Source organism: Budorcas taxicolor, chromosome 7 (assembly GCF_023091745.1).
Source record: "Budorcas taxicolor isolate Tak-1 chromosome 7, Takin1.1, whole genome shotgun sequence".
Classification (NCBI taxonomy): Eukaryota; Metazoa; Chordata; class Mammalia; order Artiodactyla; family Bovidae; genus Budorcas; species Budorcas taxicolor.
The window spans coordinates 17,596,522-17,623,559 of NC_068916.1; the positions used below are offsets into that span (position 1 = coordinate 17,596,522).

Genomic DNA, 27,038 nt, shown 5'->3' on the forward strand with positions numbered 1-27,038 from the left:
GCTACGGTTTTTCCAGTAGTCATGTACACATGTGAGAGTTGGACCATAAAGAAGGCTGAGCGTCGAGGAATTTTTGCTTTCAAATTATGGTGCTTGAGAAGATCCTTGAGCAAGAGTCTTGGACTCTGGATAGCAACGAGATCAAACCAGTCAGTCCTAAAGGAAATCAACCCTGAATATTCATTGGAAGGACTGATACTGAAGCTGAAGCTCCAATACTTTGGCCTTCTGTAACGAAGATCTGACTCATTGGAAAAGCCCCTGATGCTGTAAAGATTGAGGACAGGAGAAGAAGGGGACAACAGAGCATGAGATGGTTGGGTAGCATCACCAACTCGATGGATATGAATTTGAGCAAACTCCACGAGATGGTGAAGGACAGGGAAGCCTGGCGTGCTGCAGTCCATGGGGCTGCAAAGAATCAGACATGACTTAGTGGCTGAACAGCAACAATCTGTGAGTGTAAAATTCTTTCCTGCCACATAGGAGTCCCATTTCCATATTTCAGGCCTTATTTGTTTTTATACTCTAAACTTTTTTATTTTCTATTTAGGTATAGCCAATTAACAAACAATGTTGTGATAGTTTCAAGTGAATAGTGAAGGGACCCAGCCATATATATACATGTGTCCTTTCTCCCCCAAACTCCCCTCCCATCCAGGCTGCCACCTAACCTTGAGCAGTGGAGTTCCATGTACTACACACAGCAGGTCCCTATTGGTTATCCATTTTAAATACAGCAGTGTGTAATATCCATCCCAAACTCCCTAACTATCCCTCCCTCCCATCCTCCCCCCACCACCCCACACCACCGGCAACCAGAAGTTCATTCTCTAAGTCTTCGAGGGCTTATTTTAAATGACAGAGAAAGGTGACAGAGCTGGAAAGCAGGCATGGGGGCTTGTGCCCGTCCCAACTCCCTCTCCCACCATTCCCCTTGCAGGTCTGACACAGTCCATCCATTCATCATTTTATTGGAAGTAGTTGCCTGGAGCCCCACCTTCTCAAGGGGACCCAAGAGGAAATGCATGTGTTATAAATTAACCATGGCAGGGCATCATCCCTGGAGCCCTGCCAGCTGGACGCTAGCCCTCCACAGTCTGCGGACTCTCAGCCCACCAGGATCTGTCCCAGCTCCTGGCCCCACTGCCTGTTCATCCTGGGCTTGGAGCCTGGAATCTCTTGTCTCTCTGCCAATGTGCCAAGGCTCAGCAGTACTCAGAATAGTCCTCTTCCACATAGTTGGAGGGGAACCAGCCAACCTGGAAAGAGACGGGGAAGCAGTCAGGCCGGCCTCTCTGCACATTCTCCCGCTGTTCCTTGACAGGAACAGCCAGGTTTCCTCCTACCTCGGGGCCTTTGCCCCTGCCACACCTTCTACCCCAGAAAGTACCTCCCCGGATACACCTTCAGCTGACCCCCATCCTCCTGTCCTTTACTCATGCGTCACCTTATCCATCAGGACTTCTAACCATCCTATTTAAGCACTGTAAACCTCACCCACCCTGACACTCTTCACCTCCACTTACTACTTTTCCGTAACACTTTTCACCATCTAATTGATTATACATGTTACTTATTTATGGACTTTTCTCTGTTCCCCCTCCTTTCAACAGGGCAGGGATTTTTGTCTGCCTTATTCATCACTGAGTTCCAAAAACCTAGAATAGTTCCTGGAACACAGTATATACATAACAAATATTTGTTGAAAAGATAGATGGATGGATGATGGATGGATGGATGAACAATGGATGGATGAATGGAACGATGGATGGATGTTGGAAAGATGGATGGATGGATGAGCAAAGGATGGATGGATGGAATAATGGATGAATGATAGAATGATGAGTGGATGGATGAATGGATGGAATGATGGATGGATGGGTGAACAATGTATGGATGGACAAAATGACAGATGGATAGAACAATAGATGGATGGACGGGTGGGTGGATGGATGGGTGGATGGGTGGATGAATTCTTTATAGCCCAGACCTTCCTAAACACCCCAGAAGGCTCCCTCACACTCTATTTGTCCTCCATCGCACAATAAATTTACCTTCTATGGCTCCTAAAACTGTTCTCCTAAGCAATTATCCAGAGGTCACTTTTCATGTTTCCCTCTGGTAGAATTTAGGCTCCTAACCTCTGTCCTTATCTTCATTCAACAAGTATTTTTTGAGAAACTGATACAAGCAAGGCAATATGCTGGAGACTAGAAATTCATCAGCAGATGAAATAAAGAAGACTCTCCGCCTTTGTGAGGCAAAAATAAGAAGCAAAGGGAAGCAAAGCTTTCTGAGAAAATTTGAGTTCCCGCCTGAAAGTCCAAATTCAGGCAAAGAACACAGAAGGCAAAACCAGCTGGTCTGCCTCTTCATGCAATCAATAAATACTGAGCAACTACGTGACAGTCACTGTTCTAGGCACTGGTGACACTGACGTGAATAAGACAAATTCCTCCCTTCAGGTTCCCCCAAACATGCCATTCACTCTCTCGCCCCAGGGCCTTTGCACATGATGGTTTGTTTGCAAAACACACTGGTCCTCCTCCCCGCCCCCGACTGTGACTTTTTACCTGGCTAACTTTACTCATCCCTCAGTGATCAGCTTGCCTCTCAGGTGTCCTGACCTCATCCAGGGTGAGTCAGGGGTTCCCCATCTCAGTCTTGACCACTCACTCTTACGAGGGTGTGTTCACAGTTCCACACTTCCCACCAAACTATAAGTTTCGTAGGGCAGTGATGGCGCTGTGCTCTTTTGCGCCTCCTCAGCACCCAGCAGAATGGTACATAGTAGGTGCTCCATAAATAAATGCAAGATGCATACATAAAATCTCTCTCCCTTCCTCCTTTCCAACCAGGGACACCCCCCTGCCCACCCTCCCCAGTCCACCATCCAGGACAGCCCCACTGTAACTGCCGAGCCCTGCCCCAACTCACCCGGCCGTAGATCTCCCCTCGCCACCAGCCCTGCTGCCCCTTCTTGTTAAGGATCTTGATAATGTCGCCCTCTTTGAGGGACAGCTCTGATCGGTCCCGGGCGCAGAAGTCATAGCGGGCTTTGGCCGTGCCAAAGTACTTGGTGCTCCCGGCTGTACGGCAGAGAGCAGACATGGGAAACAGCCCCGAGGAGTGCCCTTCCACCCGCCCACCACCTGCAGAGGACAGTGCTCTCAGGAGAATGCGCTGGGATAAAGGACCCCTCAATGCTTCTTTCAACTGTGTGTTGGGCACCCCGTGTTCTGAGAGAAGACAGCTGTCTTCCCAGAATCATCCAGCGCAACCAGCGTGCAAATTTAGAGGATAATACCATATATGATCTTTAAAATGTTTTGTATCTATTCATGCTCTCCTGGTGGCTCAGATGGTAAAGAACAGTTTGCGATGCAGGAGACCCTTGGTCGGGAAGATCCCCTGGAGGAGGAAATGGCAACCCACTCCAGTATTCTTGCCTGGAAAATTCCATGGACAGAGGAGCCTGGTGGGCTACAGTCCATGGGGTCGCAAAGAGTTGGACATGACTGAGCAACTAACAAACACACACATATATTCATAGTAAGAGAAACAGAAGAAAGATGTGGAAATTTCCACTTAGATAATATTAATTATATTAAGCAGGTCTAAGAATTAAAAAAGAGAAGGAGAGGGGCTTCCTTTGGTGACCCAGTGGCTAAGATTCTGTGTTCCCAATGCGGGGGGCCCAGGTTAAATCCTTGGGCAGGGAACTGGATCCCACATGTCACAACTAAGTGGTCACATGCCACACCTCAAGATCCCGCATGTCACAACTAAAAAGATCCTGGAGGTCACAATGAAAATGGAAGATCCTGGGTGCCAAACTAAGACCCAGCACAGCCAAATAAATAAACAAATAGTATTTTTTTTTTTTTGAAACAAGAAAAGAGAGAGAAAGATAAGCAAGGGGGAAAAGGACACAGGAAAACTCAAAGTACGATATTAAGTGATATTGTAGAAAATCAGTCTGTAGTATTTCTGCAGATAGGCTGATAGAATATATTTTCCAATAAGAAGTGTGCAGACAAAAACTTTGATTGAGTGATGAGAACAAGGACAATTTTCATCTTAGAGTCCTGATGTTGCGCTGGTGTTGCTTTCTCAAAAATATAGCTCTTTCAGTGGGAACTGTTGTTTTATTGGCAAACATTTGAACAATCATTGATTTTTAAATCCATCTTAAAATTTTTTTCTGGGCAGGTAAGAATTCAGAAACTCCACCACCCATGTGACTTTTCCACTAAACGTACTCCAGAATGTACTCCAGCAAAATAAAATTTGAAACAGAATAAGGAATTTTAAAAATGAAGGAAAACATGGAAAATAAGAAATGTAGACAGTTTAAACAATGCTTGATAACAACTCTGCAAACTGAAATGCAATGGTGAAGAAAGAATTCCTAAAATGTAAGCCATGATTGTTTTCATTCACAGAAAACCACAGCCAACATTCCAGAAAATTTCAACAAGCCAGGTTAGTAAGCAATACAAAGGAAAACAGAAGTAAGAGAGTGCTAAAGATCTTGCCTTTCTGTGGGAGAAAGTTTATCATTGTTTTAGTCACTCAGTCGTGTCCAACTCTCTATGACCCCATGGATTGTAGCCCGCCAGGCTCCTCTATCCATGGGATTATCCCAACAAGAACACTAGAGTGGGTAGCCATTCCCTTCTCCAGGGGCTCTTCCTGACCCAGGGATAGAACCCGGGTCTCCTGCATTGCAGGCAGATTCTTTACCATCTGAGCCACCAGGGAAGCCCAGGAGAAGGTTATTGATACTGATTAATACCTGATTTAATACAAAATTAAAGGCTTAAAAGATACAGATGAGCACCCTCCTGGTTTCTTGTATCCTCATTTTCCCAAATATGAAAGTAACCGCTTTCATCCAAGCAAATGGATATGCAGATCTCTCAGGAGCAAAGGGACAAACTGGAAGTGGGAAGGAGTTCAGGTTCTTTTATAGATAGGATTTCTCCATGCCCACTGGAAGCAATGTCCTCAGCATCCCCCAGTGTTCCCTCCACAACAGGAAGGAGCTGGCACTACAGGGCCCCATCTGGAGGCCTCCTACCTGGCGGTTTGCTAATGGCTCTCCTCTCAGGCTCCTTGAAGGGGAACTGCAGGGTGGTGTCCAGTGACTTGAAGCAATCCTTCAGAGAGTTCTGCTGGTAGAATTCCACCAGCTCCTAGAAAGAGAACGGGACAGATGCTCTTCCAGAGGGCCAGCCCACAAGGGAGGGAGGCAGAGCTGGAAGGAACCACATCCAGCTCCTTGTGTGAAACAGACCCCTCTTCTGCGCTCCCTGGCAACAGACTCCTTGAAAGCTCCCCGTGACAGGGAGCTCACTCCCTTCCCAGAGGCCAGGACCATTTTATGGGGAAGAAATCACACTGTCTCAAGACAGTTCTCCTAATATCCAGTTTGTTTAATGACAACCTTACCAAATAATCAACTTGCTTGACAACCAGTTCACCAAAACCAAACCCCCCTCTACCCTCTGGGCATCAAGAGCTCTATTTTTACAGATAATTGTAATAATAATAAATGTTATTTATGAAGCAACTACTGTGTGCTGGTCAGTGTGCAACCACACATCATCAAAATCTCTTAATAACCTAGAGGGGTGGAAGGAAGGCTCAAGGGGGAGGAGATCTATGCATATTTATGGCTGATTCACATTACTGCATGGCAGACACCAACACAACATTGTCAAGAAATTCTCCGCTAATTAAAAATAAATATTTAGGGGCTTCTCTGGTGGCTCAGATAGTTATTGAAAAGCAGAGATATTACTTTACCAACAAATGTCCATCTAGTCAAGGCTATGGTTTTTCCTGTGGTCATGTATGGATGTGAGAGTTGGACTGTGAAGAAGGCTGAGCGCCGAAGAATTGATGCTTTTGAACTGTGGTGTTGGAGAAGACTCTTGAGAGTCCCTTGGACTGCAAGGAGGTCCAACCAATCCATCCTAAAGGAGGTCAGTCCTTGGGTGTTCATTGGAAAGACTGATGCTGAAGCTGAAACTCCAATACTTTGGCCACCTCGTGCGAAGAGTTGACTCATTGGAAAAGACCCTGATGCTGGGAGGGATTGAGAGCAGGAGGAGAAGGGGACGACAGAGGATGAGATGGCTGGATGGCATCACTGACTCGATGGACGTGAGTCTGAGTGAACTCCGGGAGTTGGTGATTGACAGGGAGGCCTGGTGTGCTGCAATTCATGGGGTCGAAATGAGTCAGACACGACTGAGTGACTGAATTGAACTGAATTGAACTGGTGGCTCAGTGGTAAAGAGTCTGCCTGACAGTGTGGGAGACGTGGGTTCAATCCCTGATCCAAGAGGATCCCACATGCCATGGAGCAACTAAACCCCTGCGCCACAACTACTGAGCCTGTGCTCTAGAGTCCAGGAGCTGCAAGTGCTGAGCCCATGTGCCACAACTACTGAAGCGCATGAGCCTTCTAAGGCTCTGCAACAAGAAAAGCCACCACAATGAGAAGCTTGTGCACCTCAACTAGAGTCTAGCCCCTGCCTGCTGCAAATAGAGAAAAGTGTGCACAGAAATGAAGACCCAGCCCCAATTTTTTTTAGTTTTAAAAAATAAATTTTTTTTTAAAATGTCTTAATAATCATGGGAGGTAAATAGATTGATGAGTCCCCTATTTTATAGATGGAGAAACTGAGTCACAAAGAAGGCTCATCCAGGGTCATATAGCTAGAAAAGGACAGATCCAGAATTCAGTCCTAGGACAAGTGATAGAGTGTAGTAGCCAAAAGCTGGTCTCTATGTGAATGTGTGAAAGTCACTCAGTCATGTCTGACTTTTTGCAACCCGATGGACTGTACAGTTCACGGAATTCTCCAGGCCAGAATACTGGAGTGGGTAGCCTTTCCCTTCTCCCCGGGATCTTCCCAACCCAGCAACTGAACCCAGGTCTCCCAAATTGCAGCTGGATTCTTTACCAGTTGAGTCACAAGGGAAGGCCAGTCTCTATAATAAGACTCATCTGAATTCAAGAGTCAGATGTGTGTCATTTATGACTATTTCTCCCAGAAATGTTCAAGCTCATCCTAAAAGTGGGGGAAAAGGCAAGTCAAAATTAAGGGACATTTTGCAAAACAAAATATTTTATATGTTTAGGAGTTCTAGACTTCAAAAATGCCAGTGTCTTGATTCATGTTCATGTTTGGCAGTGAAAGTTGCTTAGTCATGTCCGACTCTTTGCAACCCCATGGACTATAGAGTCCATGGAATTCTCTAGGCCAGAATACTGGAGTGAATGGCCTTCCCCTTCTCCACGGGATCTTCCCAACCCAGGGATCAAACCCAGGTCCCCTACATTCCAGGTGGATTCTCTATCAGCTGAGGCACCAGGGAAGCCCAAGAATACTGGAGTGGGTAGCCTACCCCTTCTCCAACAGATCTTCCCAAGCCAGGAATCGAACCGGGGCCTTCTGCATTACAGGCAGATTCTTTATCAACTGAGCTATCAGGGAAGCCCGATGTTTGGCAGAAACCAATACAATACTATAAAGCAATTATCCTTTCTAAATACATTTAATTATTTTTAAAATGACAATGTCATAGGTGATGGGAGTGGCTTTTTTTAACAGAATATGGTTGTTTTATGTAATTGAAATATTTTTCCAGTTCGTTACAAGTGTGAAAAAACACTCAAAACGCTGGTTGTTTATTTCATTTTAGTTGGATTAACACATTCTCTCACTTGGAAAACAAACAGACAAAAACCGCCAATGTCATGAAAGACCAAAGAAATAAATAAAAGACTGGGGAGCTCCCGCAAATTAAGAGAGACACTAAGGACATGAATGCAATGTGTGAGTCCCCTGATAACATCCTGGGCATGAAAAGGCTGTAATAAACGTAATTGGGGCCATCAGGGAGCTTGGAAAATGCACTGTATTAGGTAATAATTTTGTATCAATGTTCAACTCCCTGACTGTGATAATGATACAGTGGTGAGGGAAAAAAAAGTGTCTTGGCTCTTCAGATATGCATGCTAAAGTACTTATAGGAAGAATTTTTAAAATTTATTTTTAATTGGAGGATAATTGTTTACAATGTTGTGCTGGTTTCTGCCATACAACAATGTGAATCTGCTCTAAGTGTACTTATGTCCCCTCCCTCTTGAATCTCCCTGCCACCTTCTACCCCTTCTCGCCTCTCTAGGCCATCAGAGTACCAGGGTTATCTCTCTGTGTTATACAGCAACTTCCCATTAGCTATCTATTCTGTACATGGTTCTGGAAGAGGGCAGGCAACACACTCCAGTATTCTTGACTGGGGAATCCCATGGACAGAGGAGCCTGGCGGGCTACAGTCCATGGGGTTGTAAAGAGTTGGACACGACTGAAGCAACTTAGCATAGCATTACACATGGCAGTGTGTATGTTTCCACGCTACCCTCTCAGTTTGTCCCGTCTTCTCCTTCCCACACTGTGCCCACAAGTCTGTTCTCTATGTCTTCGTCTCTAATATTCTGTGGATAGGTTCATTGGTACCGTTTTTCTAAATTATAGGAAAGATCTTGATATCTGTGAATTACTCCTAAATAGTGCAAAATAAATGTGTGTGTGTGTGTGTGTGCAGAGAGGGAGAGAAAGAAAGCAAAAGAGGAGGAATATTAACAACCAATCAGTAAAACCAGGTGAAAGGCCCACAGATATTCATGACACTATTTCAGTAACATCTCAGTAATTTTTCAGAAATAAAAAAAACGGAGGGAGGAAAATTTTTCAGAATAAAAAGTTTGGGGGAGAAAAAGATATGTGGAATGAGTGAACAGTCCCTAACCTTTGGGGGAGTTAAGGATCTGTTTGAAGCTCAAATGAAATTTGAGACACCTTCCTCAAAAAAAAAAAAAAAAAAATGCAGATATATGCAAAATTCTAGATTTTTTTTCCAGAGAATTCAAAGCTCTTCAAGGATCCACAAACCATAGGTAGGATCCATGAGCCTTATCAATGGGCTTAAGAGGTCTAAAAGATAGCCCAAAATTGCATGGCAACAAATAGAACACTTGAAAAGCCTCTGGATTCTCCATGAAATGGTCATTAAACAGGTTAAGAAGAGCTAAATCTTTTTAAATAGGGGTATAGTTGCTTTACAATGTGGTGTTCATTTCTGCTATACAGCAAGGTGAATCAGCTCTATGTGTATATATGTGTATATATATATCTCCCCTCTTGTTTGGATTTCCTTCCCATTTAGGTCACCACAGAGCATTAAGTAGAGCTCCCTGCGCTATACAGCAGGCTCTCATTAGGCTTCTGTTTCACACATGTTAGTGGATATACGCCAGTCCCAATCTCCCAATCCATCCCACTCGCTCTTTCCCACCTTGGTGTCTCTCACACTGGTTCTCTATGTCTGTGTCTCTATGTCTGCCTTACAAAAAGAACTAACTCTTGATGTCTGACAAAAACAGAGACTCTGCCATTCTATGATACCAGATGAGAACTAAACCTCAGTTTCTCCCATCTGTGAAATGGGAACTCAGAGCTGAGCGAATGACCTACAGTCCTAGTGATAATATGTCTGGCACTTAACAAGTGCTTTGCAAGTGATCACTGAAGCTACTGTTGTTAATATTATTCTCATTGTTGGCGATAAGAAAAACAAGTTTAAAGCCAATTGCTCCATAGTGCCTCTTGGAGCGGTTATTCTGGATGGAGGAAAAGGGGTCCTAAGGTGGAGCTTCAGAGAGGGTCCAAGTTAGACTCTGAAAGACTGGGGTTAGGGGTAGGTTGACCCTTACCGTAAGCCCCCTGAAAGCTTTCTTTTCTGTAATCCGGTACAGTCCTTCTGCTGTCATGATTTTAATATGCTTGACTTCAACATTATACCTGCAAGCAGGGAAACAGAGCAAGATGTCACTGAGACCTGAGTCAGGGAATTCAGGCCCATTTCCTATCGCATCTCAGCCCACCCCCGCCTCCCGCCCCAACCAAGAAAGAAGGGTACTTGGCTATTGGAGGGAACAGGCAACCACTGGCAACCAACAGAATCCCTTCCTTGGAGACTTTGCTGTTCTAAGCCTTCATTTCTTCCTCTGTGTAATAGGAATCATCTTCTTTAACTCGGGATTGTTGAGAAGTCAAATAGACTCTGTAAGCAAGGCATCCTTCTAGAATAGATTGAATGAAATCTCCACTTCAACCAATATAAAGGACCATAGAATCTAAAGGGCGTAGAAGAAAATCCATTCCCACCAATAAGGTGGGAAAAGACATGAATTGGCAGGAGTGGTTCTGTTTACATGAAGAACTACATAACCAAAAAAAATCTCCTACTTCAAAAAACCCCTAGAAATGCTGAGAGAAGAATGCTGAACTCTTAAAAATGAAAAAAAAAAGTAAGGGAAATCCCCCAAAGGACAAAATGAGGATGAAACTTAAAAATCTGTGTCAATTCAATTTTGGCTGGGCAATGCAGCTTGCAGGGTCTCCAACCAGGGATCCAACGAGGGCCCTCAGCAGTCCTGACACTGGAAAGTAAAAGTGTTAGTTGCTCAATCGTGTGCAACTCTTTGTGACCCCATGGACTGTAGCCCACCAGGCTCCTCTGTCCATGGAATTCTCCAGGCAAGAATACTGGGGTGAGTTGCCATTTCCTTCTCCAGGGGATCTTTCTGACCAAGGGATTAAACCTGGGTCTCCCACATTGCAAGCAGGGCAGCCCCCAACTGACCACCAGGGAATTCCCTAGAGCGTACATCTGGATCACACAGAAATATGAGATGAGTTATTGTGTCCTTGTTGGGTAGAGAGTTGGCACTGAGACCCACCTTCATTCCCAAAGGCTGGACTATCATGTCAAAAACCCAGGGAGGAGAAGGTGTTCTAGAAAAACTCCACCCATCAGCACAGCAGGGGCCATGTGAAAGCTTGTTTGTCTCAGACTCAAAATAGAGAAGTCACACTTAAGAATTCATCACCTTAACTTCACCTTCTTATGGGTTTAGCGTTTATACTTAAACCACCTGTACAGACTGGGAAACTAAGGAATGAAACAGAGCTATTTTAATCTGATAAAGAAGTAAACTTGTTGGTGATTCCCAACGGAAGCAAATGCAAAATCTCTGGAGACCCAAGCAGCAAAGATACCCATGGGGAAAGCCCCACTTATCATCACAAGACAAAATGAAAAAACCAACAAGGAAACGAGTCACCACAAGAAAGAAGCTGCACCCAAAACAAACAGAAAGGCAGCACAGCCAGGGTCTGCAAGACTTGGATCCAGACTGCATTTCTGCCTCTTATGGCATGACCGATCAATGGACATGAGTTGGAGCAAACTCCGGGAGATGGTGAAGGACAGGGAAACCTGGTGTGTTGCAGTCCACGGGGCCACAAAGAGGCGGACACTGCATAGCCACTGAACAACACAAAGAGTATGCTTAATGTCCCCCTTAGAGCCTTGCTTAAGAAGCATATCTTTTTTCTGTGGGTTACCAATCAATGAAAAGAAATAAAAACCAAAAATTAAAAACACACAGGACCCTACAGGAGCTCAATAAAAGTGACTGTTGTTAACGTACAATAGTCAATCATCTTGACAGGGACAGAGTAAAGGGACAAAGTACGTGATTAAACAGTCAATCCCACTAGGGGATTGTAAATAGAAAAATATGGGAGACCCCTGTAAGTTAATGATTACTCAAGAAAGCAGATTTGCCTAACCACAAAACCAAGCAGGCTTGCTTAGCCACACAGCCATGTAACAGAGGCTCGGGACATGACCCAAAACAATAAAACAATGGTGGCATGAGCCCCTCCTCCTGCCCAGTGAGCGCAGTAAGTTAATGAATCCTAGGACATGCTCTCTGCTCACAAGAAGAACAATAATTTGCAGACCACACAGGGACAAGAAAACTCCCCTGTTCAACCTGGGGGAGGAGGAGCTGACGCTGGAAGCATGACAGCTATCTACTCAGGAAAGTCAAAGAAGTTCTCTTCCCCCTCCCCACCGGTCCTTTGTTTATGAAATTGTAGCCCAGTGAGTTCTTCACTTCAGTTCAGTTCAGTCACTCAGTTGTGTCCAGCTCTTTTCGATCCCATGAATTGCAGCACGCCAGGCCTCCCTGTCCATCACCATCTCCCGGAGTTCACTCAGACTCACGTCCATCGAGTCAGTGATGCCATCCAGCCATCTCATCCTCTGTCGTCCCCTTCTCCTCCTGCCCCCAATCCCTCCCAGCATCAGAGTCTCTTCCAATGAGTCAACTCTTCGCATGAAGTGGCCAAAGTACTGGAGTTTCAGCTTTAGCATCAGTCCTTCCAAAGAACACCCAGGGCTGATCTCCTTCAGAATGGACTGGTTGGATCTCCTTTCAGTCCAAGGGACTCTCAAGAGTCTTCTCCAACACCACAGTTCAAAAGCATCAATTCTTTGGTGCTCAGCTTTCTTCACAGTCCAACTCTCACACCCATATGTAACCACAGGAAAAACCATAGCCTTGACTAGACGGACCTCAGTCGGCAAAGTAATGTCTCTGCTTTTGAATATGCTATGTAGGTTGGTCATAACTTTCCTTCCAAGGAGTAAGCGTCTTTTAATTTCATGGCTGCAGTCACCATCTGCAGTGATTCTGGAGCCCCTCAAAATAAAGTCTGACACTGTTTCCACTGTTTCCCCATCTATTTGCCATGAAGTGATGGGACCAGATGCCATGATCTTCGTTTTCTGAATGTTGAGCTTTAAGCCAACTTTTTCACTCTCTTCTTTCACTTTCATCAAGAGGCTTTTTAGTTCTTCTTCACTTTCTGCCATAAGTGTGGTGTCATCTACATATCTGAGGTTATTGATCTTTCTCCTGCCAATCTTGATTCCAGCTTGTGTGGCAGAGCATTTCTGGCCCACCCTTTTGTAAACCTCACAAGCATCCCATCCTAATAAGTCACCTCATATCTATCACTTTGCCTCTCGCTGAATTCTTTTCCTGTGCTGAGACATAAAGGACTGGTACTGGCGCTCCTCAGAGCCCTCGGAAACAATACCCAAATGGTTTCATCCTTCCCAAGCACCTGAAGTGCTCAGCTCACAAGGGGAAACAGGCCAGGAAAAAAGAAATTACTTAATGCTGATGGCAAATTCTGCAGCATCCTTCACCCTCTGCCGCACCAAGAACGTCCCATCCGAGCGGTTGGTAAGAATGCTTTCCGCCCCGGCTCGCTCCATGGGGCCAGCGTACCTGTCAAAACATACCAAGAAGAGAGGTTCACATAACTCTGATGGGTAAACCTGGGGGAGGCAGTGGCCATTAGACACCTTAAGTCACGCCCAAGCTTTCACAATTGGATTGCAGGAGACAACACAAGCCTTTGGGTGTAGCTATGTCTCAGTGCGATACAGGAAGAAATATATTTGCTCTCTGTGCTCTCCACCCTTTCCTGGCATGCTGCTGCTGCTGCTGCTGCTAAGTCGCTTCAGTCATGTCCGACTCTGTGCGACCCCATAGACACCAGAGCCCACCAGGCTCCCCCGTCCCTGGGATTCTCCAGGCAAGAACACTGGAGTGGGTTGCCATTTCCTTCTCCAGTGCATGAAAGTGAAAAATGAAAGTGAAGTCGCTCAGTCGTGTCCGACTTTTCACAACGCCATGGACTGCAGCCCACCAGGTTCCTCTGCCCATGGGATTTTCCAGGCAAGAGTACTGGAGTGGGTTGCTATTGCCTTCTCCATATAACTCCTAAAACCTTTGGCATCTCCAAAGTAATATATCTTTTTAAAATTTTTATTTATTTTTATTTTTGTCTGTGTTGGGTCTTTGTTGTCTGTGTAGGTTTTTCTCTAGTTGTGGCACATGAGCTCAGTCGTTGTGGCTCCCGGCCTCTGGAGCACAGGCTCAATAGTTGGGGCACATGGGTTTAGTTGCTCCACAGCATGTGGGATCTTCCCGGATCAGGGATAGAACCTGTTTCTTCTTCATTGACAGGCAGATTCTTTACCTCTGAGCCACCAGGGAAGCCCAAGCTGACTGGGGCTCTTCTCTTTTTAATATTTACTTTTTTTTACTTGGCTGCCCTGGGTCTTAGTTGAGGCATGTAGGATCATCAGTCTTTGTCGCAGCTTGCAAACTATTAGCTGCATGTGGGATCTAGTTCCCTGACCAGGGATCGAATTCAGGCCCCCTGCATGGGGAGCTTGGAGTCTTAGCCACTAGACCAGGGAAGCCCCTGGGGGCTCTTTAATAGCCTCAGGATGAGGCTTAGTAGTCAGAAGAGCCATGTGATTAGAGGCTTGAAATTTTCAGCCCTGCCCCACCTGCACACCTGCGGAGATGGAGGTTGAGTCCATCACTAACGACCCATAATTTAATCAATCTTGCCTATATAAAGATGCCTCAACCGAACTCCAACCAAATCATTTTTTTTGTGTGGGGGTGTGGGGGTGGGGGTGGGGATTCCCAACCACCACCACTCGTCTTGTGGAATCCTACTTCCTTGACAGTTAGAACTGGACATGGAACAACAGACTGGTTCCAAATAGGAAAAGGAGTACGTCAAGGCTGTATATTGTCACCCTGCTTATTTAACTTATATGCAGAGTACATCATGAGAAACACTGGACTGGGGCACAAGCTGGAATCAAGATTGCCGGCAGAAATATCAATAACCTCAGATATGCAGATGACACCACCCTTATGGCAGAAAGTGAAGAGGAACTAAAAAGCCTCTTGATGAAAGTGAAAGACGAGAGCGAAAAAGTTGGCCTAAAGCTCAATATTCAGAAAACGAAGATCATGGCATCTGGTCCCATCACTTCATGGCAAATAGATGGGGAAACAGTGGAAACAGTGTCAGACTTTATTTTGAGGGGCTCCAGAATCACTGCAGATGGTGACTGCAGCCATGAAATTAAAAGATGCTTACTCCTTGGAAGAAAAGTTATGACCAACTTAGATAGCATATTCAAAAGCAGAGACATTACTTTGCCAACTGAGGTCCGTCTAGTCAAGGCTATGGTTTTTCCTGTGGTCATGTATGGATGTGAGAGTTGGACTGTGAAGAAGGCTGAGCACCAAAGAATTGATGCTTTTGAGCTGTGGTGTTGGAGAAGACTCTTGAGAGTCCCTTGGACTGAAAGGAGATCCAACCAGTCCATTCTGAAGGAGATCAACCCTGGGATTTCTTTGGAAGGACTGATCCTAAAGCTGAAACTCCAGTACTTTGGCCACCTCATGAGAAGAGTTGACTCATTGGAAAAAACTCTGATGCTGGGAGGGATTGGGGGCAGGAGGAGAAGGGGATGACTGAGGATGAGATGGATGGATGGCATCATGGACTCGATGGACGTGAGTCTGAGTGAACTCCGGAGATGGTGATGAACAGGGAGGCCTGGCATGCTGCAATTCATGGGGTTGCAAAGAGTTGGACACGACTGAGCGACTGAACTGAACTGAACTTCCTTGACCAGGGATCGAACCTGTGCCCTCTGCATGGGAAGTGCAAAGTCTTAACCACTGGACTACCAGGGAAGTGCAAAGTCTTAACCACTGGACTACCAGGGAAGTCCCAACCAAAGTGTTTGGAGAGATTCCAGGTTGGTGAACACAGAGAGATACCAGGGGTGGGGTGGGTGGGTGCAAGCCCAGAAAGGGTGTGGAAGCCCAGTCCTATTTCCCCATACCTTGCCCCAAGCAACTCTTCCATCTGACTGATCCGGATTTGAATCCTTTTATAATAAACAGTCTAGTAAGGAAACTGTTTCTACAAATTCTGGGAGTTTGTGTTAGCAAATTATCAAACCCAAGGAGGGGGCTATGGGAAGCTCCCAATTGTAGCTGGTGGGTCAGAAGTCTGGGTGACCCAGGCTTGTGACTGTCATCTGAAGTGGAGGGCTGTCTTTTGAAGTGTGTTAAGTCACTCAGTTGTGTCCAACTCTTTGCAACTCTATGGGTTGCAGCCCACCAGGCTCCTCTGTCCATAGGATTCTCTAGGCAAGAATACTGGAGTGGGTTGCCACTTCCTTCTCCAGGGAATCTTCCCAACACAGAGATTGAACCCAGGTCTCCTGCACTGCACGTGGATTTTTTTTACCATGTGAGCTAGGTAAACCAAGCTAGAAACCAAGCCCTTAATCTATGGGATTTGTCGCTAACTCCAGACAAATCGTGTCCGAATCGAATAGAATCGTAGCACACCCAAGCTGGTGTCTGTAGAATTAGAGAATTGTCAGGTGCGGAGAATTAAAACACACACACACACACACACACACACACACACACACACACACATTTGGTTTCAGTACTATTGAGAGTATGAGTATAGAAAAACAGGTGTGGGGTTTTTTTCCCTTTTACTCTGAAATTTGGCATTTCTGGAAAGGTATTACTGAGTGTCCACTGTCTGCCCATCTTTGTGGTCACCAGGATGGAAACAGGATAAGGAGAGTGAGACACAGCCTCAGGTACAAAAATTAAAGGGCAAGCCAAAAAAGTCAGCCAACAGGATAAATAACAACAAAGAAAATAAGTAGCACTTTAATGCAATATTTTCTAAATCGCAAAAGCAGCCATGCAAAGGAATGAAATACTGATTAAATGCTATAAGGTATTGAACCCTGAAAACATGGTGCTGAGTGAGAGAAGCCAGTCACAAAGGGCACACAGTGCAGAATTCCATTTATATGAAGCACCCAGAACTGGCAAATTCATAGACACAGAAAGTGTGTTCATGGTTGTCAGGGCTTGGGGAGGGAGAGGAAGGGTCACTGCTAACAAGGGGGGCATTTCTTTTGGGGGTAATGAAAATGTTTTGGAGCTAGAGAGAGGTGCTGGTTGCATACCATTGTAAATGTACATTTAATATAAATGTGAAAAATAAATAAAGATGTGACTATGAATATAATTATGCTGTAAGTGCAAATATACAGTGGAAATAATATATATTAATTATAGATAATATATAATTATATATGATTATAGGCAAGAACATGAATATATTAATAGCATACATTTAAGTATATAACAAAAATATATATTAACTATTGATAACACATAATTATAAGTGATATATAAATATGAAGTCAATGTGTTAATGCTATAAATATAAACATTAATATATAACAAGTAATATATATTAATTATATACTACATAATTATAGATAGATGTATGGAATTAGTATGAAATGAATGTGTATGTAAATATATAACAATTTATATTATTACCATATAATTACAGATAATATATGTGTGAATATGCCTATATGCTCTAAGTGTGAATATAACATAAATAATATATGTTAATCATACATTTTTGTTGTTAAATCGCTAAATAATGTCTGACTCTTTGCAATCCCATGCAGTATAGCTGGCCAGGCTTCTTTGTCCATGGGATTTCCCAGGCAAGAATACTGAAGTGGGTTGCCATTTCCTTCTCCAGGGGACCTTCCCGACTCAGGGATCAAACCCGCATCTCCTGCATTGTCAAATATTGGCAGGTAGATTCTTTACTGCTGAGCCACCAGGGCTTCCCATAATATAAACATATAACCTAATATGTATTAATTATATATATAATTACATTATATATTTTTATATATAGCTAACTATATTATGCAATATATAATTATATTGATAAATGTGAAAATGTAATATAGGTGTAAATAATAACATAAATGCCACTTTAACTGGTTAGTTTTATGTCATGTGAATTTTACCTCAATTTTAAAACTAAATTGAAAAAAAAATCTGTGATGAATAAAATGTCAAAACTTTAAGTAAGGACAAGATCTGACTCTGCACGTGCCTGGCTGACCACAATTCACCTTTCCCTACTCCCAGCCCTGTCATATCCTGCCTTGATTTACAGTTTTGACAGTTTGCCCATCATAGCTGGTTTTTTCCCCATTGCTTTTGTTTTTTTTAAGTGAAAGTGAAGTCGCTCAGTCGTGTCGGACTCTTTGCGACACCATGGACTGGAGCCCATCAGGCTCCTCCGTCCATGGGATTTTCCAGGCAAGAGTGCTGGAGCGGATTGCCATCACATTAAAAGAGTATGGCTCTCACACACACAAAAAAAACTGTGGCTCTCAAAGTCTGAGTTTCCGGCACCCCCTTAAACCCTCGTTGCACCCAAAGCCAGGGTCTCGCTCTCTCCTCGCCCCAGCTCCGGCCGTAGTGGCCTCATTTTACCGCATCTGGCCGGGCAGGGATAGAGTGAGCACCCTGCCTCAGGCGAGCACGGTTCAAACCCTGGATCCGCCACCCAGTTGCCCTGTGACCTCGGGACCCGAGTGTGCTTCTCTCAGTCTTAATGTCCTTCTCTGAGAAGAGGAGATAAAACTGCCCATCACAGAGGAACATTTTCGACAAAGGCAAAGACGCAGTTGAAGCACCTCATACGTGGTGAGTGTTCACCACACGGTGGCGTTATTAGACCCTTTGTGTAATAAGGCTGGGCTTCGAAGTCCGGCAGTCTTGGGTTCGAATCCCACCTCTTTCACTTCCTTGCTTTGCGACACTGAAGAAGTTACTTGCGGCTCTCTGAGTCCCGGTTTCCTCCATTGCAGAAAGAGATTAAGAAGAGTATGCACTCAAAGCATTATTCAAGAATTGCACTCAAAATGCTGACCCAGTGGTCATAAAAACAGTATCACAGTGCGTCAAGTCTAAGATACCAATCATTGCAAAATACACCATGCTTTCACGGGCAATTATGAAATAAAAATTACTGGTTTCCCTAGTGGCTCAGATGGTAAAAAATCTGCCCGGAGAAGGGAACGGCTACCCACTCCAGTATTCTTGCTTGGACAGAGGAACCTGGCAGATTGCAGTCCAAGAGGTCAGAGTCTGACACGACTGAGTGACTTGGAACACACGCACCCATAAAATTAGGCAGAAGAACTGAGACACCACTAATTGTAAGAGCCATTCCAATGCCAGAGGCATTAAATAGTGAGAGGGAAAAATATGCATTTTAGAATGGGTGAAATGTGGTCATAACAGCTAATGCTAATAGGAATAGCTCATTCTTATTAAGCTTTTAATAAGCTTAAAAGCTTATTATCTATCTATCTATTTTTTGGATAGATAATAAAGTGCTTTTTGCATGTCAGGAATAGAGCTAAGCACTTTACAGGCTCATGGAAACTTTTTAACAGCCCTATGAATCAGATAGTGTTACCAATCTGTTTTCCAGGGAGGAAAGCTGAAGCGCAGTGAAGCTGAGTTACTGGCTAAAGGTCACACAGCTGGATAATGTTAGAGTCAGGATTGGAATCGAAGTCAGGGGGCTCCAAAGCAACAGTATAAACCTCCATCCCTCACTGTACTCTAAGCAGTAGGTTCTCAAAAAAAGGCAGGTGGAGAAGGAGACGAAGCTCCCATTATATTATCACCATCATTTTCTTTCCATGAGAACCTAATATCCCAAAGTCAAGGACCCTCTTTGGTCTGTGCTCTCTCCTCAGCAGCCCCCGGTGTAGGGCTGGACCCAGCAGTTAAGGCTGAAGAATGAATAACTGACTTGTTATTCATTCATTAAGGCTGAAAGTTTGAAGAATGAATAACTGACTTGTTTGCAGCCCCTTGTGGCACCCCAATGTCCAGCCCAAACATCCACTCCAATACACCCCAAGTTAAAAATAAGAAAGATGGTTCTTACTCACCAGAGATGAACGGACAGGTCCTGGGGGGGACCCTGGGGACACAGACAAAGACCGAGAGTTAGGGGAAGGGGTCAGCATGGCAACAGACTTCAGGACACTGCATTCACTCATTCCACCATCATGTATTGGGTGTCTATTATGTGCCGGGCACTGTGCTTTTCTCTGGAAATACAGCCCCAGAATCCAGTGGGAGAGATCAGCCCACCCCTCCCAAATGAATCAGCGTTCAAGAGGCAGCTCCGACTGTAGGCAGTAACTGGGAAGACATTCAGATCTTGACGTGTGAATGCCACGTCCCACCCAAAGGATCTTGGCTCCGTGGGAAAATGGTTGATTCCAAGATTGGGGCAGAAAGAGAACAAGAGCAGTCTGCTCTTGTGCTAAAAAGTAAGGAAGAGCTCAGAGAACAATGAGGTTATGTCAAAAGGACAGAGGAGCCAGCCTGAAGGGGCTCCCACTGGTCCAGTGAACCAGTGAAGTTGCCCAGTCATGTCCAGCTCTTTGCGACCCCCATGGACTATAGCCTCCCAGGCTCCTCCATCCATGGAATTTTCCAGGCAAGCGTACTGGAGTGGGTTGCCATTTCCTTCTCCAGGGGATCTTCCACACCCAGGGATCAAACCCAGGTCTCCTGCATTACAGGCAGATGCTTTACTTTCTGAGCCACCAGGGAAGACCTAAGCCCACTGGGCCAGGCCGGGACAATATTAAAATAAAAATCCAGGAACATTTCCTGAGATAGATAACAAACAGATACATAGATAGATGCATAGATGATTGATAGATACAGAGATGGCTATATAGATAGATACACAGATAATGGATGCATACACAAGGACATAGATACACAGATGATTGATTGGTACATACATAGATATACAGATAAATACATAGATGATTACTAGATCCATAGATAATTGATACATAGATGCAAATCGATACATGGATAGACACACAGATACACAGATATGCAGGTGAGTAATAGATTCATAGATACAAAGATGATTGATTGATTGATACATACATAATACACAGATACATAGAAGAGACAGTTCTTTATAATAGAATATCAGCTAATAACTTAGGAGGAATGATGGAGTTAGAAATTCATAATGCAACTCCACAATGGAGAAAGGACCCCAAGCCAAAAAAAAAAGCAAAAGATATTTTTTGGAAAATTGGTTAAGTGTAAATACATACTCTGAATTATGTAATATATAATTTATATATTATAATTTCTAATATGTGATAATTTATAATAGTAGAATGTCCATGCTGAATTTCATGTTTTCAAAAATCATGCTATGTATATACAAGAGAAAGTTACTCTTCTTGGCAGGTATTCAGATTAAAGGGGAAATGTGTCTGTAAACTTACTTTGAAGAGTCTCAAGAAAAAATAAATAATAGATATTTTCTAAATAAATAAAATGTTCAGAGAAAGATGACAGAGCCAATGAGACAAAATGTTAACAATTGGTGATCTGACTAACAGATACATGAGCGTTCTTTGCATGATTCTCGACTTTTCTGGAAGTCTGAAATAACATAAAATGAAAGAAAAAAAATGGGAGGGACTGTCTCTCTGCAGGCTCCTACGAGGGCTACAAAGCGGGCAGTGGGGTAGTGAGGAAGCGTGAGGTTTGGGAGAGTGGGGAAGATTTGAAGTCATTATCAACATGAGGAAATCAAGAGAGTGGGAAACAGGTGAAGAAAGACAAGCGCCGGGCAGACCGGTGGGCAGGTCTGCTCCCTGCGCAAGGAGGCACAGGGGACGTGACCCCATAGAGGACTCTGTTTGGTGCCTCTGAAGGAATGCAGGCGTTGGCCAGCCTTCTGAACCCCTGCTCCTTCCCCAGGTGATGGAGAAGATTCAAGGATGGAGGTTCTTTAAAAAGCTAAAAATAGAGCTACCATATGACTCTGAAATCCCACTCATAGGCACATATACAGAGAAAAACATGGTCCAAAAGGATACAGTTCAGTTCAGTTCAGTTCAGTCACTCAGTCGTGTCAGGCTCTTTGTGACCCCATGAATAGCAGCACGCCAGGCCTCCCTGTCCAACACCAACTCCCGGAGTTCACTCAGACTCACGTCCATCGAGTCAGTGATGCCATCCAGCCATCTCATCCTCTGTCGTCCCATTCTCCTCCTGCCCCCAATCCCTCCCAATATTAAAGTCTTTTCCAGTGAGTCAACTCTTCGCATGAGGTGGCCAAAGTACTGGAGTTTCAGCTTTAGCATCATTCCTTCCAAAGAAATCCCACTGTTGATCTCCTTCAGAATGGACTGGTTGGATCTCCTTGCAGTCCAAGGGACTCTCAAGAGTCTTCTCCAACACCACAGTTCAAAAGCATCAATTCTTCGGCACTCAGCCTTCTTCACAGTCCAACTCTCACATCCATACATGACCACTGGAAAAACCATAGCCTTGACTAGACGGACCTTAGTTGGCAAAGTAACATCTCTGCTTTTGAATATACTATCTAGGTTGGTCATAACTTTTCTTCCAAGAAGTAAGCGTCTTTTAATTTCATGGCTGCAATCACCATCTGCAGTGATTCTGGAGCCCAAAAAAATAAAGTCTGACACTGTTCCCGCTGTTTCTCCATCTATTTCCCATGGAGTGATGGCACCGGATGCCATGATCTTTGTTTTCTGAATGTTGAGCTTTAGGCCAACTTTTTCACTCTCCTCTTTTTACTTTCATCAAGAGGCTTTTTAGCTCCTCTTCACTCTCTGCCATAAGGGTGGTGTCATCTGCATATCTGAGGTTATTGATATTTCTCCCGGCAATCTTGATTCCAGCTTGTGTTTCTTCCAATCCAGCGTTTCTCATGATGTACTCTGCATAGAAGTTAAATAAGCAGGGCGACAATACACAGCCTTGACGTACTCCTTTTCCTATTTGGAACCAGTCTGTTATTCCACGTCCAGTTCTAACTGTTGCTTCCTGGCCTGCATACAGACCCCAATATTCATTGCTGTGCTGTTTACAATAGCCAAGACATGGAAGCAGCCTAAATGTCCATTGTCAGAGGAATGGACAAAGAAGATGTGGTACATATATACAATGAAATATTACCCAGCCATTAAAAAGAACAAAATAATGCCATTTGCAGCAATATAGACGGAACTAGAGATTGGCTTCTCTGGTGGCTCAGATGGTAAAGAATCCGCCTGTAATGTGGGAGACCTGGGTTCGAGTCCTGGATTGGGAAGATCCCCTGGAGGAGGGCATGGCAACCCACTCCAGTATTCTCGCCTGGAGAATCCCCATGGACAGAGGAGCCTGAGGGCTACAGTCCATGGGGTCACAAAGAGTCAGACATGACTGAGCAACTAAGCACAGAGATTGTCATACTGAGTGAAATAAGTCAGACAGAGAAGCAGAGGCATTGTATGACATCCATTTTATGCTAAATCTAAAAAGACATGATACAAATGAACTTATTTAGAAAACAGAAACAGACTCACAGGCACTTTGAGAATAAACTTATGGTTGCTGAGGAAAGGATGGGAGGAAGGGAGGGTTGGGAAGTTTGGTATGGACATGTATACCCTGCTATATTTAAAATAGATAACCAACAAGGATCTGCTGTATAGCACAGGGAACTCTGCTCAGTGTTATGTGGCAGCCTGGTTGGGAGCAGGGTTTGGGGGAGAATGGATACATGTATGTATGACTGAGTCCCTTTTCTGTCCACCTGAAACTGTCACAACATTGTTCACTGGCTATACTCCAAAACAAAATTAAAGGTTAATTTTAAAAAGTCATATGTTCATGTGTATGTAATAAAAACTGAAATGTTAAAAATAAAAAGAACCAGGAGAAAAGGACTGGTCATCCTTACCAGGGTGAACCCCTCTCTGGGCTCAGTCAGCAAGGTAGGGAGTGACATGCCATGATGGGCAGCCCCTCCTGATCTCAGGAGCATTCCCCTCGATGCTTCCCACCCTCACAGGACCCTCTCTGCACCCCCGTGCCCTCACTCCAACCAGACTGAGGCACTCACATGCACGTAGGGCTTGACCCTATTGCAGGGAAACCAGCCGACTTCATTGGTAGACGTATTCCTTCCCTAAAAAGATGGAAGGGAGAGATGGACAGAGAGGTTACAGGCAGCCACAATGCTTGTGTGTATCCATCTTTCACCCAACAGCCACTCTGCTTGGCCATCTATCTCTCCATGACCTGGAATGACCCAGAGAGGGACCAACCAGTATCAACTTCTGGGAATACCACCAGCCCAGAAGGGCCAGGTGAGCCCCAGAAATCCCCATAGACATCACTCTGCCTGGAGCAAACTTCCATTGCCAGAGTCCAGTGGGAGCATGATCCCATTCCCAAGGCCACCTACACCCTAACCCCATGTTCAGTTCCTTCCCAGTCATTCCCATGGCCCCAGCCTGTACCTCCCACCAGTTCTGTTCAGCTTCAGCCTTAGTGAGCTCCACGATGTCTCCCATGCTGAGGCGTAGAAAAGGTCCAATGGCTCCAGGGGGTGGGGGTAGCCCATAGTATTCCTGGCACACCTCCATCTTGGGCAGGCCTGGAGGGGAGGGGAGGGGAGGGGATGATACAGTGAAAGTCCAAGACTTTCAAACCCAAGTCTCACCACCCAACAGGACGGCAAAAGTTAAAAAGACAGACAATACCAAGTGGCAGCAAGGATGTGGAGCAACTGGAAGCCACCTGGATTCTTGGATTCTTCTCTTTTTTTTAATTTGAAGAAGTTTTTAATATGAAAACATCTAAAATAATTTTTTTCTGCATAAACGGGAAGGGTGGCCATGACTCCACAGCTCATTCTTGCATGAGTAGTAGGAACCCACTTTGGGAAACTGCTGGGCAGTATTCACGGAAGCTAATTCCACTCATGAATACATCACCCGGAGAAACGAAACACAGGTCCCCAGAGAGTCATAGATGAAGAATGTTCACAGCAGCTCTATTCACAAGAGCCAAAAAATTGGCAACATACCCCCTGTCTTTAAGGAGATGAATAAACACAGCATGAAATAACCATATCGTGGAATACAATACAGCAATGAAAAAGAACAAGTGACTGCTTCAAGCAGATACACTAATATGCTGTGAGAGTCCATGCTATACAACTGCATTTGTATGAAATTAAAGGGCAGGCAAAACTAATCTATGCTGACAGAGGTCAGAAAGTGATTCCCTCTGGGAGACAGGAGAGACTAGCACTGAGTATGACCAGCACCATCCACTAAAACTTTCTGTGATGATGAAAGTGTTCTATACATTGATCTGAGTGGTGGTTACATGGGTAGAGATTCAGTGAGCCATACTCCTAAGATTTATTCATCTTACACACCTTATGGTATGTATTTCCTGTCTCAATAGAAATATTTCTGTCTCATAGAAAATTATATATATATTATGTATATTTCAATAGGAAATTATAGAAAATTACATATTTCTGTCTCAATAGAAAATAATAATTATATATTCATATAAAAAGGATATGAGCAAGAGTATGTGTATACATATATATGCAAACATATATGTGAACATATACATATTGTTTAAGTATCTATATAGTGGATATATACACACATACACACATTCATGTATATTTTCTCCTACTGAGAACATCTGGGTTGTTTCTGGGTTTTGACCAGTAAAGCTAATATATACATTTTTTTATAAAGCTGATTTTATACATATATATTATTACATTATATACATATAGAGTATATATCATATACGTATTCCCACTGTTGACCATATTTGAGTTGTTTCTAATTTTTAACTATTACAAACAAAGCTGAAGTACCTATAGCTATAGATATAGAACTATAGCTATCTACAGATATCTATCTATCAAGATAGATAGATAGAATGACAGATATGAAACTGAATCTTTACATTGAGTTTGAGCGAAGAGTCTATTTTTCTTGGCCACACCAAGTTCTTTTTTTCACTTTGCGGCCGCACTGTGCAGCATGCAGGATCTTTGCTCCCCGGGAATCAAATCCACACCTCCTTCACTGCAAGGCAAATTCTTAACCACTGCACCACCTGGGAGATCCCCCCTAGTTCTTGAATAAAGTCTTGCCCTACTCACCTCCTGCTTCCTAGGCTTTGCATATGCTGTTTCCTCGGCCTGGACCACTCCTGCCTCCTCATCCATCTAACTCCACCTCATCTTTCAAGTGTCCACTTTAATGCCTCCTCCTCGGAGCAGCCTTCCCTGATGGCTCAGACCCATCAGGTCTCCTACTGTGATGCTCCGGAAAACCCTCTACTCCTTCCACCTCAACTAGAATAACTTAGCCAAACCCTGTCTCCCGCTACCCACCTGGGAGCTCTGGAAGGACAGGAAGTATTCTGTTTTTAGTCACCAGTTTACTTCAGAGGATATATACAATAGATGTTGAATAAAAATTACTCATCATGACTGTGATCCCCCAGACACTATTAACATATACATGAATCCAGCCTTTCCACCACCACCCCCACCCCTGGCTAAAAAGAATTCTGCCTTGGTCAAACTGCATCTCCTGCTCTCTACCTTGCAGGTGGACTATGCTTTGCTGAAATCACCCTATTACGATAAGATTCTGTGACACAGAATCAACGGGAGAGGGCATGAGGTGTGCCCAGCCAGCTAAGACTACAGATGGAGTTTGTCAGCAAACAAAAAAAAAGGGAGAGTGGTCAGTGAATAATAAAGGTGAATGGGAGGGGGTGGAGGAATAAACTGGGAATTTGAGATGGACAGATGGACACTACTATATATAAAGAGATAAACAACAAGGACCTACTTATAATACAGGGAACTATATTCAATATCTTATAATAACCTACAACAGAAAAGAATCTGAAAAATATCTGTATAACTAAATCACTTTGCTGTATACCTGAATCACTGTAAATCACAACTAAACTTCAATTTTAAAAAACACCTGTATACATAAAAAAGTGAATGGGAGGAAAGTGCATGGTAACAAGGATTGCCATGTTCCAAGCACCCCCTTCACAGTGTTTAAGCAAAGCTAATAAGAAATTGACTTTGCTATTTAAAAATTCCTTTCAAGTTTCTGGGACTAGAACAGATGTTTTATAAATAGGATGTTATGTGGTCATTAACATAATTGTTGAGATCTCTCCCTGGGTCAGCATCACTGAGGTAAAGACTAGATTTCTTTCTGCCCTGCATAGCATCCCCTGCTGACTCACCTAGCTCATTCCTCTTTTTGTCTTGAGCCCGCCGATGTGGCTTATCCTGGAGAGAGAGACCAAAAGAGCAAGCATGACTATTTGTACCCAGTCTGGGGGCTCCTAAACCCTTATCTGCCTGCGGGTGTGCCTGCTCAGTCACTCAGTTGTGTCAGACTCTTTGCAGCCCCAGGGACTG

General features: G+C 44.1%; 1 protein-coding gene and 1 non-coding gene across 2 annotated transcripts in view; both read right to left on the reverse strand.

Moving 5' to 3' along the window:
• Nucleotides 1-1,208: 1,208 nt before the first annotated feature.
• The window catches only part of VAV1 (vav guanine nucleotide exchange factor 1), a 64,663-nt gene continuing 38,833 nt past the window's right edge, over nucleotides 1,209-27,038 (reverse strand). Inside the window, exons 19-27 of the mRNA XM_052643230.1 lie at nucleotides 26,861-26,906; nucleotides 24,067-24,203; nucleotides 23,667-23,732; nucleotides 19,651-19,682; nucleotides 13,115-13,231; nucleotides 9,797-9,884; nucleotides 5,087-5,201; nucleotides 2,941-3,092; nucleotides 1,209-1,262 (exon numbers count right to left, since the gene is read on the reverse strand). Of these exons, the coding sequence (XP_052499190.1) occupies nucleotides 1,209-1,262; nucleotides 2,941-3,092; nucleotides 5,087-5,201; nucleotides 9,797-9,884; nucleotides 13,115-13,231; nucleotides 19,651-19,682; nucleotides 23,667-23,732; nucleotides 24,067-24,203; nucleotides 26,861-26,906 (807 nt within the window). The remainder of the gene's footprint in view (nucleotides 1,263-2,940; nucleotides 3,093-5,086; nucleotides 5,202-9,796; nucleotides 9,885-13,114; nucleotides 13,232-19,650; nucleotides 19,683-23,666; nucleotides 23,733-24,066; nucleotides 24,204-26,860; nucleotides 26,907-27,038) is intronic.
• TRNAG-UCC (transfer RNA glycine (anticodon UCC)) lies at nucleotides 15,445-15,517 on the reverse strand. The gene has a single exon. It is a non-coding gene; the product is annotated as a tRNA-Gly (tRNA).